Source organism: Ranitomeya variabilis, chromosome 5, assembly GCF_051348905.1.
Source record: "Ranitomeya variabilis isolate aRanVar5 chromosome 5, aRanVar5.hap1, whole genome shotgun sequence".
In the NCBI taxonomy this organism is placed as follows: domain Eukaryota; kingdom Metazoa; phylum Chordata; class Amphibia; order Anura; family Dendrobatidae; genus Ranitomeya; species Ranitomeya variabilis.
In genome coordinates, this window is record NC_135236.1 from 376,825,631 (window position 1) to 376,846,255 (window position 20,625).

Genomic DNA, 20,625 nt, shown 5'->3' on the forward strand with positions numbered 1-20,625 from the left:
GGAGAACTCTGGAGGTGCCATTGGACCGGCCGGACTTGCGCAGCCTGGTGAACCGTATTCCGGACTGAGGACCCAGAGATCTTCAGTAAAGAGGTAAAGAGACTGCAACCTGGTGTCCTCGTTATTTACTGCACCGCACCACTACAGCGTCACCACCATCATCCATATCTATTATTCACTGTGCGCCCCACGGCAGGGTCACGGACCGGGGCCTAGCCGCCGTGACAACCCTAGCTCAGAGACTCACAGGCCCGGTACCGGGTACCCCTCGGCCCTGCGGCAGTGGGGGCGCTACATTAACCTGGTCTTATCTGCACTTGAAAGATTAAAGCAGAACATTGTTTTTTTCTCCCCTCAGAAACAACACCACCTTTGCCTACAATCTTTGTTTAGAATTTCTGATCAGTCCCATTTATTTGATTTCAGCTTATTTCCAACAGACCATAAGTTGCAATATCACACTATGCTTACCATTACTGCAGTTTACCCACTTTCCTGTATCTGCAAAGTAAAAAGGACTCTAATAAGTCTATTAAATAATCTTATAAAAGTTACTAAATACAGCATGATATACAGTATAATATGCGGTATGCATAGCTAATACAGTTTAAAGCGCAGTAGACCATAGTGCTATTTATGCATTTATAATTCTCAGTCCAGATCACCTTTGAAGTGCAAACTGTTTTAAATAAATCAATTACTTTAGATGTCTAACCTACAAGGGTGCAGTTACCTGATTGTGTGCTATAGTTAGCTCCTTCTTGTAATGCCCGAATTAGTCTTTGGAAGTAATGTTGAAAGTCTGTACAGCGGCAACTGTGAATTGTTGCCTCTTATAATCAGTAAACTTATTGGTTCATGCCCATCTTCTTTAGACCTTAGTCTGGTCAACCTATAACCAGGACCCACATATCAATGCCCAACTGGAGAGGAGAGCTGGCCATCAGAGACATAAGGTGTGGCTAAAGCACAGTATCTATGCCTTTCTGATGGCTGAATATTCCTCGATAACATGATGTCAGGAGGCTATATTTCACCAGTAACTGGAACTAATATTTCCACCAGTGTCCAAAACAGCCAGATCAATGTGAGTATGTAAGTGACTGGAAATTAATATCAGTCGATTCAAGTGTGTTACGAACTCCACCGCTGCGCTCCAGCGTCCTCGTTCTCACCGCTCCAGCGCTGCGCTCCAGCGTCCCCGTTCTCACCGCTCCAGCGCTGCGATCCTGCGTTCTCAAGCTACCGCTGCAACGTCCGGCTCGGCTGGTGTTCTTTCCCTGCGCAGGCGCTCCAGCTTTCCTATAGGAAGCAGGCTCTGCATCCCTGCCTCCTCCTCCTGAAGTCATGTGTTCCTTTCTGTCCAATTCCGTTCCTGCTCCTCCTATAAAAGCTAGTTCCTCCTGCTTCCTGGTGCCTGATTGTTTTAGCATTTTGCTATTGCGTTTGGCCCTTCGTATTGCTCAATACTCTGTGCTTGTACCTCGTGCTAACCCGTGCTACCCTCCGGTTCCCCTCCTTCCCTGGCTAGTTTCCCTTCAGGTCCTGCTCTATTACTCCTGTTGTTATACCTCTGATCCTTGGTTGTTTTCCTTCCTCAGGTTCCCTCCGTTCCCGTCTCCTCGTCCTCTAGGATCTTCGTCTGCTTCCCGGATTTCGTTTCGTTACCCTGCCTTCTTTTGTCTCTCTTTCTGGAGCCGTCCCTGCTGGTATCTCACCGTGGGTAAGTGACCTCTGGGCTTGCTCCTTGCGGTCCCTGTATAGGGGCCGTTTTCTCCTAGGTCGCTCGCCCAGGGGTAGGGCTCCCCACGGTCCAGAGGGTCCACTCCTGTTTTCCGCTAGATCGCTACAGTACAATCAGGCCATGGATCCCGCAGGTACCCCTTTCTCGGCCCAGAAAGAGCTCACCCATTTGCGCGATAACCAACAGCGCATAATGACCTTTTTGAAATCTATGGAGTCTCGCCTTTCCTCGATTCAGACTTCTGACCCAGTTAACACCGCCCAGTTGGCTAGTCTCCAACAGGAGCTCGCCCAGCAACGCGATACCCAGTCCCGCATGCTTAGTTATATGGCCTCCATTGACGACCGTTTGTTTAGTCTTCAGTCAGCCCCAGCTGTGCTCCCGCAAGCCTCTTCTCTTGACCTCACTCCTCCGTCTCCCGCTCACCCTCCCCCTCGTTTGGGTAAACCTCCCAGGTACTCAGGCGATCCAAAACTTTGTAGGGGATTTTTAAACCAATGCCGCCTTCACTTTGAACTTCTGCCACTTCAGTACCCCTCTGATCGGGCGAGAGTGGCGTTCATTGTGTCCCATCTTGAGGGAGAGGCGTTAGCCTGGGTGAATCCCCTGTGGGAACGTGACGATCCCGTTGTCTGCCACCTGGGGGACTTTCTGGAGACCTTTCGGAAAGTTTTCGATGAGCCCGGACGCTTGGCCTCTACCACCGAGTCTCTTTTCAATTTACGTCAGGGTTCTTCTACCGTTGGACAATACGCCATCCGCTTTCGTACTTTGTCCTCGGAGTTAGGGTGGAACAACGAAGCTCTTGTGGGTGCCTTCTGGCGGGGTCTGTCCAGCCGTATTAATAATAATAATAATAATAATTTTATTTATATAGCGCCAACATATTCCGCAGCGCTTTACAACTTATAGAGGGGACTTCTACAGACAACAGACATTACAGCATAACAGAAATCACAGTTCAAAACAGATACCAGGAGGAATGAGGGCCCTGCTGCTCGCAAGCTTACAATCTATGAGGAAAAGGGGAGACACAAGAGGTGGAAAGATGAGCTCGCCGGTCGTGACACCCCAACTACTCTTGAGGACCTTGTCTCTCTCGCCACTCGGATCGACCTCCGCTTCCAGGAGCGTTCGCGGGAGACTGCGAGAGAGAGGAGATCCCCGCCTGTCTCCGCTACCTTCCGGCAGCCTAGTACTTCTCGTGCTCCCGTTTCCGTTTCCTCTTCGGTTCCATCCTCTGAACCCATGCAAGTAGATCGAGTTAAAATGGCAGAGCTACGTCGCAAGGAGAGGCGCACCCAGGGTCTCTGCTTCTATTGTGGCAGTGCAACCCATTTACTCCGCAGTTGTCCTGATCGTCCGGAAAACTCTTCCGCCTAGGACAGGTAGGAGAGGCCTCCCTAGGCGCCTGCGGTTCCTCTCAACCCCTGACCCTTTCCATTCTTTTTTCCTCTAACCAGCATCAATCTTCCGAGGTAGCGTATGTGGATTCTGGAGCGGCAGGCAATTTTATCAGCCTTGAAGCGGTTCGGAGGCTTCGCGTACCTGTAATCTCTTTGGACACTCCTCGACTACTCGCCTCCGTGGACGGAAGACCTTTACAAGATGCGATTTCTCTCGTCACTGAAGAAGTGGAGATTCAGATTGGGGCCCTTCATCGCGAGAAGATCGCTTTTTATGTTCTGCCTAATCTTTCCTACGCCTTTCTACTAGGTCTTCCCTGGCTTCGTCTACATGAGCCTACACTGAATTGGCGCACTGGAGACGTACTTCGGTGGGGCCCTTCATGCCATATTCGTTGTCTTCAGTCTATATGTCCGGTCTCTCGTACCCAGCCTGCTGAGGTTCCAGATGGATTACCTTCTCCTTACTGGTCCTACGCTGATGTCTTCAACAAACGAGAGGCTGAGAATCTTCCTCCCCATCGTCCTTACGATTGTCCTGTGGAGCTCCTTCCGGGTCGTTCTCCACCTAGGGGAAGGATTTATCCGCTTTCAGCTGCCGAGACCAAATCTATGTCGGAATACATACAAGAGAACCTAGCCAAAGGTTTCATCCGGAAGTCCTCCTCTCCTGCTGGTGCAGGCTTCTTCTTTGTGAAGAAAAAGGACGGTTCCTTAAGACCTTGTATAGACTATCGGGGTTTGAACAACATCACTATCAAGAATCGGTATCCACTGCCCCTTATTCCGGAGCTCTTCGATCGCCTCCGAGGCGCTCGAGTTTTCACTAAGTTGGACTTACGAGGCGCTTACAATCTGGTCCGGATTCGCTCTGGCGATGAATGGAAAACTGCTTTCAACACCCGGGATGGCCATTACGAGTACTTAGTCATGCCTTTCGGTCTTTGCAACGCTCCCGCGGTTTTCCAAGAGTTCGTCAACGATGTGTTCCGGGACCTCCTCTACTCGAGCGTCTTGGTCTATTTGGATGATATCCTTATTTTTTCTTCTGATCTTCCGTCACATCGCAGAAGTGTTCGCGAGGTTTTGCAACGTTTAAGAGATAACCACCTGTATGCCAAGATAGAGAAATGCTTGTTTGAACAAACCTCACTGCCGTTCCTCGGATACATTGTCTCAGACGCCGGCCTTAAGATGGATCCTGAGAAGGTTAATGCCATTATTAGCTGGCCACGACCCTGCGGTGTGAAAGCCATCCAACGCTTCATCGGATTCGCTAATTACTACAGGCAATTCATTCCACACTTCTCCTCCATGATTCGTCCTCTTTCTTTTCTCACTCACAAAAGTTCCAGCTCCAAGGACTGGTCTCCTGAGGCCGAGAAGTCTTTTTTTCAACTTAAGGAAGCTTTTTCTTCTGCTCCACTCTTGCATCACCCTGAGGTGAACAAGCCTTTTATATTGGAAGTTGACGCCTCTTCTACCGGGGCTGGAGCGGTGCTCTCACAAAAGACTCCTGAGGGTCTAACAGCTCCTTGCGGCTTCTTCTCTAAAGCCTTTTCACCTTCTGAACGAAATTACACAATTGGTGATCGTGAACTGCTGGCCATCAAATTGGCTCTAGAGGAGTGGAGATACCTTCTGGAGGGTTCGGTGCACCCGTTTGTAATCTTCTCTGATCACAAAAACCTTATTTACTTGCAGACTGCGCAAAGATTGAATCCACGACAAGCTAGGTGGTCCTTGTTCTTTGCCCGCTTTGAGTTCGAGCTTCGTTTTCGGCCCGGCGACAAAAACATAAGAGCTGACGCTCTGTCCAGGTCCTTCCAATCTTCTGATGTCTTGGAGGAGCCTGCTTACATCATCGACCCTACTAAAATGGTCACCGTAGCTCCTTTACAGATGCTTCAGCCTCCACCGGGTAAGACTCTAGTCTTGGATGTTGACACTAAGAAAGTCTTATCTTGGGGACATTCTTCCAAATTGGCTGGTCATGCCGGTGTTAGAAAGACTATCCTTCTCATTTCACGTTATTATTGGTGGCCTACCTTACGTCAAGACGTAGAAGACTTTGTGGCCTCCTGTCCTTCTTGTGCCAGAAACAAGGTACCCAGACGACTGCCACATGGAGCTCTCCTTCCTCTTCCGGTTCCGTCCGCACCCTGGCAACACATCGCAATGGATTTCGTCACCGATCTACCTTGCTCTTCGGCCTGCACGGTCATCCTCGTTGTTGTGGACAGATTCTCAAAAATGGCTCACTTCATTCCTTTAACCGGTTTACCCTCAGCTCCTGAATTGGCTAACATTTTTATTCTGAATATCTTCAAGTTCCATGGTCTCCCTCAGCACATCGTCTCAGACAGAGGGGTTCAATTCACTTCTCGCTTTTGGAGAGCCTTGTGTAAGCTTTTAAAGGTAAATCTGGACTTCTCTTCCTCTTATCATCCTCAAACCAACGGTCAGGCAGAACGTACCAACCAAACTCTGGCTGTTTATCTTCGACATTTTTCTAATGCTCACCATAACGACTGGGTCGAACTACTTCCTTGAGCGGAGTTTGCCTACAACAACCATTCCAGCGAGTCCTCTTCTAAGTCTCCATTTTTTGTTGTTTTCGGACGGCATCCTAGTGTTCCCTTACCAGTCTTTCCTGCTTCTGGTGTTCCAGCTGCTGATTCGATGGCTCTCGACTTCTCCTCCATCTGGGGCGAGGTCAAAGAGACGTTAAAACTAGCTTCTTCTAGAATGAAGAGACAAGCTGACAAGAGACGTCTAGATTCTCCTCCTTACTCTCCTGGTGACAAAGTATGGCTTTCTTCAAGATTCATCAGACTCAAGATTCCTTCCTACAAGCTTGGTCCACGATTCATCGGTCCTTTTGAGATTTTACGTCGAATCAACGAAGTCGCTTACAAGCTGAAATTGCCTGCCTCGCTCCGAATACCCAATACGTTTCATGTCTATCTTCTCAAACCAGCCGTCTTTAACCGTTTTCATTCTCCCTCTTGTACTTCTTCTCAACTAGCCAGCACAGATAACATCTTTGAGGTTAAGGACATTTTGGCTGTTAAAACAATTCGGGGAAAGCAGTTTTTTCTGGTGGACTGGAAGGGTTTTGGTCCGGAGGAGAGGTCCTGGGAACCCTTGGAGAACATTGATGCCCCTCGTATTTTAAATAAATTTTTTGCTACTCTTCGTAAAGGGGGGCATAAGAGGGGGGGTACTGTTACGAACTCCACCGCTGCGCTCCAGCGTCCTCGTTCTCACCGCTCCAGCGCTGCGCTCCAGCGTCCCCGTTCTCACCGCTCCAGCGCTGCGATCCTGCGTTCTCAAGCTACCGCTGCAACGTCCGGCTCGGCTGGTGTTCTTTCCCTGCGCAGGCGCTCCAGCTTTCCTATAGGAAGCAGGCTCTGCATCCCTGCCTCCTCCTCCTGAAGTCATGTGTTCCTTTCTGTCCAATTCCGTTCCTGCTCCTCCTATAAAAGCTAGTTCCTCCTGCTTCCTGGTGCCTGATTGTTTTAGCATTTTGCTATTGCGTTTGGCCCTTCGTATTGCTCAATACTCTGTGCTTGTACCTCGTGCTAACCCGTGCTACCCTCCGGTTCCCCTCCTTCCCTGGCTAGTTTCCCTTCAGGTCCTGCTCTATTACTCCTGTTGTTATACCTCTGATCCTTGGTTGTTTTCCTTCCTCAGGTTCCCTCCGTTCCCGTCTCCTCGTCCTCTAGGATCTTCGTCTGCTTCCCGGATTTCGTTTCGTTACCCTGCCTTCTTTTGTCTCTCTTTCTGGAGCCGTCCCTGCTGGTATCTCACCGTGGGTAAGTGACCTCTGGGCTTGCTCCTTGCGGTCCCTGTATAGGGGTCGTTTTCTCCTAGGTCGCTCGCCCAGGGGTAGGGCTCCCCACGGTCCAGAGGGTCCACTCCTGTTTTCCGCTAGATCGCTACAAAGTGAACAGGAATTTGGCAAAGATGCTCCACCAGGAACACTGTTGGTCAAGGGGACGCAGTGAGAAATGGGCCGTGGCAGGGTTAAAACCATTACCGATCATGGATTAACGCCTACCGGAAGGATAGACCATCAAGGTAATATCCAGGAAAACCATTTTAAAATATAAATATTAGAACTGAAGTTTATGTGGTAGTTCTTTATTTAATAGAAAAGAACTCCAATGTAAAAAGCAAAGGGAACGGTATATGAACTACCATGCCAAAAACAAGGGAGGGATATATTAGAATCTCAGATAACAAGCCTTACCAAGCATTTACTGATCAATTGCATTTACTCATTCTGCAGTGTAAGTGTTGATATTTCTATACACATGCTAGAGCACTTTAGCAAAATTCTGTCATGCCATAATGATGATCCTACCATAGTTCTTATACTCGAACAGTCACATCAATTTAAAGATTCAGAAAGAAAATAAATGTGATGTTCTCCAACATTTTATCAGTAAATGCGTCTGTAAAGCACAAAGTTCACACTAGTTCAGTAAGACTACGGCTCTGGAAATCATTACAAATGAATGATACCCAAGGACTAGTTTCTAAGACACTGGTTTGATTTTAGCTCTCTTAAAAACAAATACTTATCTGAATTTGAATGGACTGAACTGAAATAAAGGAAATCTGCATTCATTTACACATCTGGATGTATAAAACTTGTGTACATGTCATCAGTAATCTGAAAAAGGGTTATACTACTGCACGCACACAGGACACCGTTACTTACAAAATCAAAAGAAAGAGATGAAGAGCAATGTATGCATACATTTCACAGAAACCTTTACCATTACTTTACATAAGAAAATATGTGAAAAATTATTTGCATTTCCATATTTTTTGCTGCATATTTTTGGTTATTTCCATCAAATGTGGATCCAGTTCTCAATCACACATTTTTCCCACTAACAACCACAACTGAATTAGCAGCAAAGCTGAGATTCAAGTACCGTAAGTTCGGTTTCCATTCCTGGCAGTATAGAAATGATGTGGCATTTTGTGGTACCATTATCACTGCCTGCAGATATACTATTAGAGAAACATACAAATAATGGGTATGTATACGAACCTGATTTCCTTTCAATTTTTCTTGAAACAAAGGAAAATTCATTTTCTCCTTTGTTTTGAAATTTTTGCCTGCAAATAAAATTCTATAGTTAGGAAACAAAACAGCAGTGGCTTTCAAAGGTTAAAATGACAATATAATCCTCTTGGTTGTACATAAAGGTCACAAATCAAAAAACAATCTTTAACCCCTTTACCCCCAAGGGTGGTTTGCACGTTAATGACCAGGCCAATTTTTACAATTCTGACCACTGTCTCTTTATGAGGTTATAACTCTGGAATGCTTCAACGGATCCTGGTGATTCTTTCACTGTTTTCTCGTGACATATTGTAATTCATGATAGCGGTAACATTTCTTTGATATTACCTGCGTTTATTTGTGAAAAAAAAACAGAAATTTGGCAAGAATTTTGAAAATTTCGCAATTCTCCAACTTTGAATTTTCATGCCCTTAAATCACAGAGATATGTCACACAAAATACTTAATAAGTAACATTTCCCACATGTCTACTTTGCATCAGCACAATTTTGGAACCAAAATTATTTTTTTAGTTAGGGAGTTATAAGGGTTAAAAGTTGACCAGCAATTTCTCATTTTTACAGCACCATTTTTTTTTAGGGACCACATCTCATTTGAAGTCATTTGAGGGGTCTATATGATAGAAAATAACCAAGTGTGACACCATTCTAAAAACGTCACCCCTCAAGGTGCTCAAAACCACATTAAAGAAGTTTATTAACCCTTCAGGTGTTTCACAGGAATTTTTGGACTGTTTAAATAAAAATGAACATTTAACTTTTTTCATAAAAAATTTACTTCAGCTCCAATTTGTTTTATTTTACCAAGGGTAACAGGAGAAAATGGAACACAAACGTTGTTGTACAATTTGTCCTGAGTATGCTGATACCCCATATGTGGGGGTAAACCACTGTTTGGGCACATGGCAGAGCTCGGAAGCGAAGGAGCGCCATTTGACTTTTCAATGCAAAATTGACTGGAATTGAGATGGGACGCCATGTTGCGTTTGGAGAGCCACTGATGTGCCTAAACATTGAAACCCCCCACAAGTGACACCATTTTGGAAAGTAGACCCCCTAAGGAACTTATCTAGATGTGTGGTGAGCACTTTGACCCACCAAGTGCTTCACAGAAGTTTATAATGCAGAGCCGTAAAAATAAAAAATCATATTTTTTCACAAAAATGATTTTTTCGCCCCCAATTTGTTATTGTCCCAAGGGTAAGAGAAGAAATTGGACCCCAAAAGTTGTTTTACAATTTGTCCTGAGTACGCTGATACCCCATATGTGGGGGTAAACCACTGTTTGGGCGCATGGCAGAGCTTGGAAGGGAAGGAGCGCCATTTGACTTTTCAATGCAAAATTGACTGGAATTGAGATGGGATGCCATGTTGCGTTTGGAGAGCCCCTGATGTGCCTAAACAATGGAAATCCCCCAATTATAACTGAAACCCTAATCCAAACACACCCCTAACCCTAATCCCAACGGTAACCCTAACCACACCCCTAACCCTGACAAACCCCTAACCCTAATTCCAACCCTATTCCCAACCGTAAATGTAATCCAAACCCTAACCCTAACTTTAGCCCCAACCCTAACTTTAGCCCCAATCCTAACTGTAGCCTTAACCCTAGCCCCAACCCTAACCCTAGCGCTAACCCAAGCCCTAACCCTAGCCCTAACCCTAACTCTAACCCTAGCCCTAGCCCTAACCCTAACCCTAGCCCTAACCCTAGCCCTAACCCTAACCCTAGCCCTAACCCTAACCCTAATGGGAAAATGGAAATAAATACTTTTTTAAATTTTTTAATTTTTCCCTAACTAAGGGGGTGATGAAGGGGGGTTTGATTTACTTTTATAGCGGATTTTTTAGCGGATTTTTATGATTGGCAAAAAATTATGATATGAGAGCTATAATTTTTCCATATTTTGGTCCACAGAGTCATGTGAGGTCTTGTTTTTTGCGGGAATGAGTTGATGTTTTTATTGGTAACATTTTCGGGCACGTGACATTTTTTGATCGCTTTTTATTCCGATTTTTGTGAGGCGGAATTACCAAAAGCCAGCTATTCATGAATTTCTTTTCGGGGGGGGGGGGGGGGGGGCGTTTATACTGTTCCACGTTTGGTAAAATGGATATCTTTTTTTAGTTTTGTAGTTTTTGGCGCTTTTATACAATAAAAACTATTTTATAGAAAAAATAATTATTTTTCCATCGCTTTATTCTGAGGACTATACATTTTTTATTTTTTTGCTGATTATGCTGTATGGCAGCTCATTTTTTGCAGAGCAAGATGACATTTTTAGCAGCAGCATGGTTATTTATATTCATCTTTTTGATCGCGTGTTATTCCACTTTTTGTTTGGCGGTATGATAATAAAGCGTTGTTTTTTGCCTCATTTTTTTTACGGTGTTCACTAGGGGTTAACTAGTGGGACAGTTTTATAGGTCGGGTCGTTACAGATGTGGCGATACTAAATATGTGTACTTTTATTATTTTTTTTTTTTCATTTAGATAAAGAAATGTATTTATGGGAACAATATATTTTCTTCTTTTTTTTTAGGATTTTTTTTTTTTTTACACATGTGAATATTTTTTTTTTACACTATAACATTGCCCCGGGGGGGGGCATCATGTTATAGTGTAAGATCGCTGATCTGACACTTTTCTCAGCACTGTTACAGCACTGCACTGACTTACAGTGCTGCAGGCTTACCAGCGCCTGCACTGAGCAGGCGCTTGGTAAGCCACCTCCCTGCAGGACCAGGATGCAGCCCTGCAGCCATTTTGGATCCAAGGCCTGCAGGAAGGAGGAGGTAGGAGACCCTCGGAGCAACGCGATCACATTGCGTTGCTCCGGGGTTCTCAGGGAAGCACGCAGGGAGCCCCCTCACTGTGCGATGCTTCCCTATTCCCCCGGAATGCTGCGATCATGTTTGATCACAGTGTGCCGGGGGTTAATGTGCTGGGGCGGTCCGTGACCGCTCCTGGCACATAGTGCCAGATGTCAGCTGCGATAGTCAGCTGACACCCAGCCGCGATCGGCCGCGCTCCCCCTGTGAGCGCTGCTGATCGCATATGACATACTATCCCGTCGGAGGTCATACAGGCCCACCCCACCTCGACGGGATAGTACATCATATGTCAGAAAGGGGTTAAGGACCTTTTTGCCGGTTTGCTAATGTGAAACATATTGAAATGTCTCAAATGCTTTGCACAAAAATTTAGCAATTTTTCTAATTTTTACAACAGTCGCTGTCAGCTTTGACAAAATGGGCCGAGCCTTGGTGGTACGAGGAGTGGTTAAGCCCGCACGTCTAATATGGTACATAAATATGCATGCTACTTTAGTGGTGTAAATTTTGCAAGAAACATTTCGGGAGGTGGCATACACTGGTTGTAAGATGCACCAAATTCTTTAGGTGGCCTGTGCTCTTAATGAATTAGGCAATATGTAATTTAGTCTCATTAAAGAGGTTGTCTACTACTTTAGCACTGATGACCTATCCTTAGCTTACACCGATAGCATCTGATTGGCGGGGCGGCGGGTGTCGGACCCCGACCAATCAGACATTGAAGACTTACCCTAAGGATAGGTCGTCAATGAAAAAGTAGTGGAAATCCTCTTTAAGATTGGTGTAAACCACACTAGTCTTATTGAATCAGGCTCCAAGTTCCTATACAATAGTACAATGGTGACATTTGCAACACACCTTTTGCTGGAAATCTAAGAATATATTCACACACAGTAGACTTGTTGCATAATTATTTGTACTAATAAAGTACTTGTTGTGACACACAAGGAATAATAAAAAAGAACTTTTTCAAAGCAAAAGTATAATAAATATAAATTAAAAAAAAAAACCTAAAAAAATATTTCTATAAAATATGGTAAATCAGATGAAAGATTATGAACTTCTGGAAGACAATCCAAACACTATACAACAATATGTTGTAGCTCATTCACCATAAACACTTTTTTAGAGAATCAAAGGGGAATCAATACAATTTAGCTGGAAATGTGCTATAAAAGTAGCTTGTACGCTTACAACAAGCACTACTGCATTAAAGTAACAAATGGAATCTAAAAATAGCTGACAAGAAAGAAAAGAATCATGTTATTATAGAACAATTCCCATCTACAGCACCAGCACACGTTCAGAACATAAAACAGTTTATACAGAATGCTGTCTTATTATCATTTTTGTTAGGAGCCAAACCAACTGTACCAATATTCCATATGGTATTTTATAAAATTTCCAGCCATACTTGATTGATAAATTTGGAAAGATCTTATTTAATGACAGCAGACAGGAGTACGGTATACTATATCAGTAATTCTGGAAACATGTTAACAACTGATTTGAAAAGTACTTTAGCCGGTGATATCAAGCTTCATTGTGAACCTACATTGAAAAATATTGAGTTCTAAAAGTCAAAGTAAGGAAAGTTATTTTGTATATGGCTTAGAAAAAAAAAGTATTTATAAAACTCGTTTCCCTAAATAGCAACATGGACCAACTTACCTATTTGTCAAATGGTTTTCTTGAAAGGATTGCAAACATTCACACAAGTCAGAGAGCAGATCATGTACTGCCAGGATCGATTCAAGATTATCCCTAAGGTCAGTTCTGTGATAAAGGTCATGGCTTAATGCCTTTACTTGAACAGAATTGGAAGGATACAGCTGTAAAGTATAGAATGTGACAACATTAACAATTGCTATAAAAATTTGCTAATATATATTTATTTACACCACATGACATCATGAGTAATGCACTTCAAATGTTTGGACAAAGACCAATCCAGCTTTGATAAGAGCACTTCAGAGCCATATCTAACATTTTGGTTGCTAAGCTTAGGCAGCCTTAACTATGTTGTCAGATGGCACTTTTCTAAGATTTTTCAGATTACACTCTTAGGTCAATGCAGAACTGTCTTACTGTGTTACAGCAATAGTAACGCCATTAACTGTGCCTTGGTATCACTGGGACCAGAGCAGCATGTCATGGATGTTCAAATGAAAACAAAAGCTGGTGCTAGATTGGCAGGGCAATTTACTAGTGAGTAATGGTTATTCTATACATTACTACATTTACAACCATCATTTTTGGTTATTCGCAAACAACCCATGTAAAGCTAAATGCACTTCAGACAAAGGGTTTGCTAATTTCTCGAGCGGGTCACGTCCTTCTGGGAGATATGAGGTTAGAAAATCACTATGTATTGTGAATCTTCCTTTTAGCCATTGTGTTTGTGTTTCATATTAAATGGATTCCATTTCCTTTGTTGCTAAAGAGGTTAATGACCCTTTCTATGCTGGTTAGAAACTTGCAGCTCTCTCTCTCTCACAGCTGTCCCTGACCTGGTCATTTCCTCTCCCTATAAAATCCGGTCAGACTTTCTCTTCTTTGCCAATGAAAGCTTTGCTTCCAAGCTCCTTGGACACACTGTACTGAATCGGAGATTGTTGTTGATACTGAAGATTGTTGGATGCATGCTTTCCTCAATGTCCTATTCCCTTTTCGTTGACAAATTCCTATCCTTCACTATATACCTCTCTACTTTTGGTGAGTGTTTGTATATGTTGCTTTCTGTTATCCCTGTCTGCTGTCTTACATATTGATACAGTAGCATCAGTAGCATTTCTCTTTCAGGCCCCCTTTTATTCCCTAAGAATAGTGAATAACAGAAGAACAATAAGGCTTGTGTCCCAAACCCCCTCACCTTTAGAGGTACCTTTGGGAGCAGGGATAGTTAGGGCTCCAGTCCTAAGGACAGTTCCGGGCCCCTTTCCCTAATCATGTGCAGTCACATTAGTAGACCCAGTAAAGGAACGCACACATCAAGGGACTTGGAGATGTTTCAAATAGAATTTATTGTCATTATTTCACAGCCATGAATTACACCGCAGTAAGTACACTATTACATTAACGATTCAGGTGAAAATCCTTCATCAGATGTATAGTCTATGTTCAATGCATATAGGTCACGGGGGGTCCAGGCTGTGTGGTAGGATTCCCCCAAACAGGGACTACCAGGATCCGGCTGTATCAAGGATTGTGGTGTGTCGATCAGACCTACAAGCAGCAATCCAAAAGTAAGGGATCAGACTCATCAACGGTAAAGGGGAGTGGATAGCTTCACACAGCCCTGATCCATGGTCCAGATTAGTGCACTCTGGCTGTAAGTAGGAGCTGTGCGAATGTTATTACACTCGGACTCAGCTTATGATTTGCCAGGCTGCTGAGATGTCACCTTTGTGCCACATGTCACACAAACGACGTCACGTCAAGCCCTAAAATGTAACACTGCTGCGGGGTACCAGGAAGCTCAGGAAATTTGTACAGCTACAGTCCGTGGCCAGAGAGAACTGACCTGGACCATGGAGCTTTGTTGCAAAATTCAATACACTTAGCTCTAATCATTGGTAATTATTAGCATACGTCCAGAGCTACACGTAGAATTTTTGATATTTTTCTGATATTTTTCAGAAGGTGTTATTCTAGAATAAATTTTAGGGCCTCCTTTCCAAGCTGGTCATGCCATGGCATGACAATATGCTGCTGGAAAGGACCTTTAAGGAAACATTGCATTATTCTCTTGCAGTCTGGGTTTAGTTAGAGGTGATACAAGAGTTATAGCAATTGTCTGTTGTGACTGGCCTGGCCTTGCATTCATTCATTACATAATTAGTTTTGTTCTTCTGCCCCGTCTTCATCGTTTAGCTGAAAGATATGTGGGATATCATCAGAAAATTAATGGCAGTGTTGCCTGAGTGCTCTGTCTTTAATCACTGCCATCATCAGCCAAGTATTTGCTAATAATGTACTGATGATTGTGTCTGTGAGCCGGTGAAGAGTTCAACATCACTCCACAAGTGTTCTGTTAACAGGAGCATTATAAATATGTGATGCAAAAATGGAATGGAGGACTTGGAACACATCTATATAAAAGAACATATATCTCGATGTTCTTTTTCGAGATTTATTAGTAAATCAGTCATTGGGCAATGTGCATAACTAAATTTATAGTAAATCACTTTTTTATTATATGAGGTATTAATAAAGCCCACATGGTTGTTGATTTGGAGCGTTACCATAAGGGTACTTTCAGGAAAACTAATAGGAACTCAGCACAATTTTTTATTTATCTGATAAGTAAAAGCATATGTATATCACCAGTTTCAGTAGGTTCAACCCACAAGCTGATCTGTTGTTGATCTGAGGTAGAAGTTGACTGAACAACGTACATTTTTTTGAAAACCTTAAGGGTTGTTATATTTCAAAAAAGTAGTTTCACATTTTCACACCCATCAAGAAATTCTGAATTATTCCCAAGTGAACGCCCATCCACTTATGTTAAGGGGCCCTTGCAGAAAAAAAGAAATGGTCCAACACTTTTGGTTAACATTTTGTCTTGAATACACAAGTGATCTAATTGCTGCTTCAGATAAAGGCTAAATAAAATCAGATCAATTGTTATCATTAGTTTTAAGATGATGTTTGCCTGCAATCATAATCAGAATATATGTTACAAAAACAGAAATGGCTCACCATAGTCAGTGTCGGACTGAGGTACCCAAGACCCACCAGTAATATTGACTTTAGGGGCATACTGTTCAACTGCATTCAAATATTACATTACTCTAACTCAGAAAATAATAACACATTGGATTGTTTGTTAATAGAATGATTAGATGCTTACTTTATCCTGATATTGTCAGTTAAGTACATTGTGACAACTACTGCTCATGTAAAGGGTTGGAAGGTCCACTGTTATGACCTGGTGGTTAAGAGGCCACACTGATATGACCTGGTGGCTAAAACGCAACATGGGACGAGCTCTGGGAAGGTGGTATCTCTACTGACTGCAGTCCCTAATCCTAACAACAACACTAGTAATAGCCGTGGGATGTTCCTGACTCTCCCTAGACACCTCTTCACAGCCTAAGAACTAACTACCCCTAAAGAAGGAAATAGAAAGCTATCTTGCCTCAGAGAAAACCCCAAAAGGAAAGACAGCCCCCCACAAATATTGGCTGTGAGTGAAGAGGGAAATGACGTACACAGAAAATGAAATCAGCTTTCAGCAAAGGAGGCCAATACTAAACTTGATAGACAGAGAGAAAAGGATACTGTGCGGTCAGTATTAAAAACTACAAAATCCACGCAGAGTTTACAAAAATGAACTCCACACCGACTCATGGTGTGGAGGGGCAAATCTGCTTTCCCAGAGCTTCCAGCTAGCCTGAATATGACATAGTGACAAGCTGGACAAAAAGAGACATATTTGCAGAGCAATAGAGTCCAAACAAATGGACAAACAAGAACCAGCAAAAACTTATATTTTGCTGACAAGGACAGGCCATATGAGAAACCCAAGGAGAGAACCAAATCCAACCAAGAACATTGACAGCTGGCATGAACTAAAGCCCAGAGCAGGTTTAAATAACAAACTCAGGCAAGGCGATTAGTGAAGGCAGCTGCCACAGCTACCTAAAGGAGCAGCAGTTCCACTCGAAACCACCAGAGGGAGCCCAAGAGCAGAACTCACAAAAATACCATTAGCAACCACAGGAGGGAGCTCCAGAACGGAATTCACAACAGTACCCCCCCCTTGAGGAGGGGTCACCCCTCACCAGAGCTACCAGGCCGATCAGGACAAGCCAAATGGAAAGCACAAACCAAATCGGCAGCATGAACATCGGAGGCAACAACCCAAGAATTATCCTCCTGGCCATAACCCTTCCACTTGACCAGACACTGAAGCTTCCGCCTCGAAAAACGAGAATCCAAAATCTTCTCCACCACACATTCCAATTCCCCCTCAACCAACACCGGAGCAGGAGGATCAACGGAGGGAACCATAGGTACCACATATCTCCGCAACAAGGATCTATGGAACACATTATGAATGGAAAAGGAAGCTGGAAGGGCCAAATGAAAAGACACCGGATTGATAATTTCAGAAATCTTATAAGGCCCAATAAAGCGAGGCTTGAACTTAGGGGAAGAAACCTTCATTGGAACATGACGAGAAGACAACCAGAACAAATCCCCAACACGAAGCCGAGGACCAACACACCGACGACGGTTAGCAAAACGTTGAGCCTTTTCCTGAGACAATGTCAAATTGTCCACCACATGAGTCCAAATTTGCTGCAACCTGTCCACCACAGAATCCACACCAGGACAGTCAGAAGGCTCAATCTGCCCCGAAGAAAAACGAGGATGAAAACCAAAATTACAAAAGAAAGGCGAAACCAAGGTAGCCGAACTAGCCCGATTATTAAGGGCAAACTCGGCCAATGGCAAGAAAGCCACCCAATCATCCTGATCAGCAGACACAAACCATCTCAGATAAGTTTCTAAAGTCTGATTAGTTCGCTCGGTCTGGCCATTTGTCTGAGGATGGAATGCTGAAGAAAAAGACAAATCAATGCCCATTCTAGCACAAAAGGACCGCCAAAACCTAGAAACGAACTGGGAACCTCTGTCAGACACAATATTCTCCGGAATACCATGCAAGCGAACCACATGCTGAAAAAATAATGGAACCAAATCAGAGGAGGAAGGCAACTTAGGCAATGGTACCAAATGGACCATCTTAGAAAACCGGTCACAAACCACCCAGATGACAGACATCTTCTGAGAAACAGGAAGATCAGAAATAAAATCCATGGAAATATGCGTCCAGGGCCTCTCAGGAATAGGCAAAGGCAAAAGCAACCCACTGGCACGGGAACAGCAAGGCTTAGCCCGAGCACAGGTCCCACAGGACTGCACAAACGAACGCACATCCCGCGACAAGGAAGGCCACCAAAAAGACCTAGCCACCAAATCTCTGTTACCGAAAATCTCAGGGTGACCAGCCAACACCGAACAATGAACCTCAGAAATTACCCTGCTAGTCCATCTATCAGGAACAAACAATTTCCCCACAGGACAGCGGTCAGGTTTATCAGCCTGAAACTCCTGAAGTACCCGCCGCAAATCAGGGGAGATGGCAGAAAGAATCACCCCCTCCTTGAGGATCCCAGCCGGCTCAAGAACTCCCGGAGAATCAGGCAAAAAACTCCTAGAAAGGGCATCAGCCTTCACATTCTTAGATCCCGGAATATACGAGACCACAAAATCAAAACGTGAGAAAAACAGAGACCACCGAGCTTGTCTAGGATTCAACCGCTTAGCAGACTCGAGGTAAATCAGATTCTTATGATCAGTCAAGACCACCACGCGATGCTTGGCTCCCTCAAGCCAATGTCGCCACTCCTCAAATGCCCACTTCATAGCCAACAACTCCCGATTGCCGACATCATAATTACGCTCAGCAGGCGAAAACTTTCTGGAGAAGAAAGCACATGGTTTCATCAACAAGCCATCAGAATTTCTCTGAGACAAAACGGCCCCTGCCCCAATCTCAGAAGCATCAACCTCAACCTGAAAAGGGAGAGAAACATCTGGCTGACGCAACACAGGGGCAGAAGTAAAACGACGTTTAAGCTCCTGAAAGGCCTCAACAGCCGCAGAGGATCAATTCATCACATCAGCGCCCTTCCTCGTCAAATCGGTCAGAGGCTTCACCACACTAGAAAAATTAGCAATAAAGCGGCGATAAAAATTGGCAAAGCCCAAAAATTTCTGAAGGCTCTTTACAGATGTAGGTTGAGTCCAATCATGAATGGCCTGGACTTTAACAGGGTCCATTTCAATAGCCGAGGGAGAAAAAAATGAAACCCCCCCAAAAAAACTTCTGAACTCCAAAGAGGCACTTAGACCCCTTCACAAACAACGCATTAGCACGAAGGACCTGAAAAACCATCCTAACCTGCTTCACATGAGACTCCCAATCATTGGAGAAAACCAAAATATCATCCAAATACACAATCATGAATTTATCCAGATAATTCCGGAAGATATCATGCATAAAGGACTGAAATACCGATGGAGCATTAGAGAGCCCGAATGGCATAACAAGATATTCAAAATGGCCTTCGGGCGTATTAAATGCTGTTTTCCATTCATCACCTTGTTTAATACGCACGAGATTATACGCCCCTCGAAGGTCGATTTTAGTAAACCAACTGGCACCCTTAATCCGAGCAAACAAATCAGAAAGTAAAGGTAAAGGGTACTGGAATTTGACAGTGATCTTATTGAGAAGGCGATAATCTATACAGGGTCTCAAGGAGCCATCCTTCTTGGCAACAACAAAAAATCCCGCTCCCAACGGTGACGAAGACGGGCGAATATGCCCCTTCTCCAAGGACTCCTTTACATAACTCCGCATAGCGGCATGCTCTGGCACAGACAGATTGAAAAGTCGGCCCTTAGGGAACTTACAGCCAGGAATCAAATTAATGGCACAATCGCAGTCCCTATGAGGAAGCAAGGAACTGGACTTGGGCTCATCAAATATATCCTGGAAATCCGACAAAAACTCAGGAACTTCAGAAGAAGGGGACGAGGAAATGGACATCAAAGGAATATCACTATGTATCCCCTGACAACCCCAACCAGTCACAGACATAGATCTCCAATCCAGCACTGGATTATGTACCTGTAACCATGGAAAACCCAGCACAACAACATCATGCAAATTATGCAACACCAAAAAGCGAATACTTTCCTGATGTGCTGGAGCCATGTACATGGTTAACTGTGTCCAGTACTGAGGTTTATTCTTGGCCAATGGCGTAGCATCAATCCCCCTTAAGGGAATAGGACTCTGCAAAGGCTCCAAGGAAAAACCACAGCGTCTGGCGAACTCTAAGTCCATTAAGTTCAGGGCAGCGCCAGAATCCACAAATGCCATAACAGAAAAGGACGACAATGAGCAAATCAGGGTAACAGACAAGAAAAATTTAGGCTGTACAGTACTAATGGTAACAGACCTAGGGACCCTCTTAGTACGCTTAGGGCAATCAGAAATAGCATGAGCAGAATCACCACAGTAAAAACACAGGCCATTCTGACGTCTGAATTTCTGCCTTTCTGCTCTAGTCAAAATCCTATCACATTGCATAGGCTCAGGACTCTGCTCAGAAGACACTGCCATATGGTGCACCACCTTGCGCTCGCGCAAGCGTCGATCAATCTGAATGGCCAAAGGCATAGACTCATTCAGACCAGCAGGCGTAGGAAACCCCACCAAAACATCTTTAAGGGCTTCAGAAAGACCCTTTCTGAAAATCGCTGCCAGGGCATACTCATTCCATTTTGTGAGCACAGACCACTTTCTAAATTTCTGGCAGTATACTTCTGCTGCTTCCCGACCCTGACACAGAGCCAGCAAAGTTTTTTCTGCCTGATCCACAGAATTAGGCTCGTCATACAGCAATCCGAGCGCTTGAAAAAATGCGTCAATATTGAGCAATGCAGGATTTC

General features: G+C 44.1%; 1 protein-coding gene across 1 annotated transcript in view; it reads right to left on the bottom strand.

Annotated features, from left to right (window-relative positions):
* The window catches only part of CPED1 (cadherin like and PC-esterase domain containing 1), a 644,735-nt gene that overhangs the window by 310,444 nt on the left and 313,666 nt on the right, over positions 1-20,625 (bottom strand). The window contains exons 11-13 of the mRNA XM_077264976.1: positions 12,763-12,923; positions 8,219-8,286; positions 472-501 (exon numbers count right to left, since the gene is read on the bottom strand). Of these exons, the coding sequence (XP_077121091.1) occupies positions 472-501; positions 8,219-8,286; positions 12,763-12,923 (259 nt within the window). The remainder of the gene's footprint in view (positions 1-471; positions 502-8,218; positions 8,287-12,762; positions 12,924-20,625) is intronic.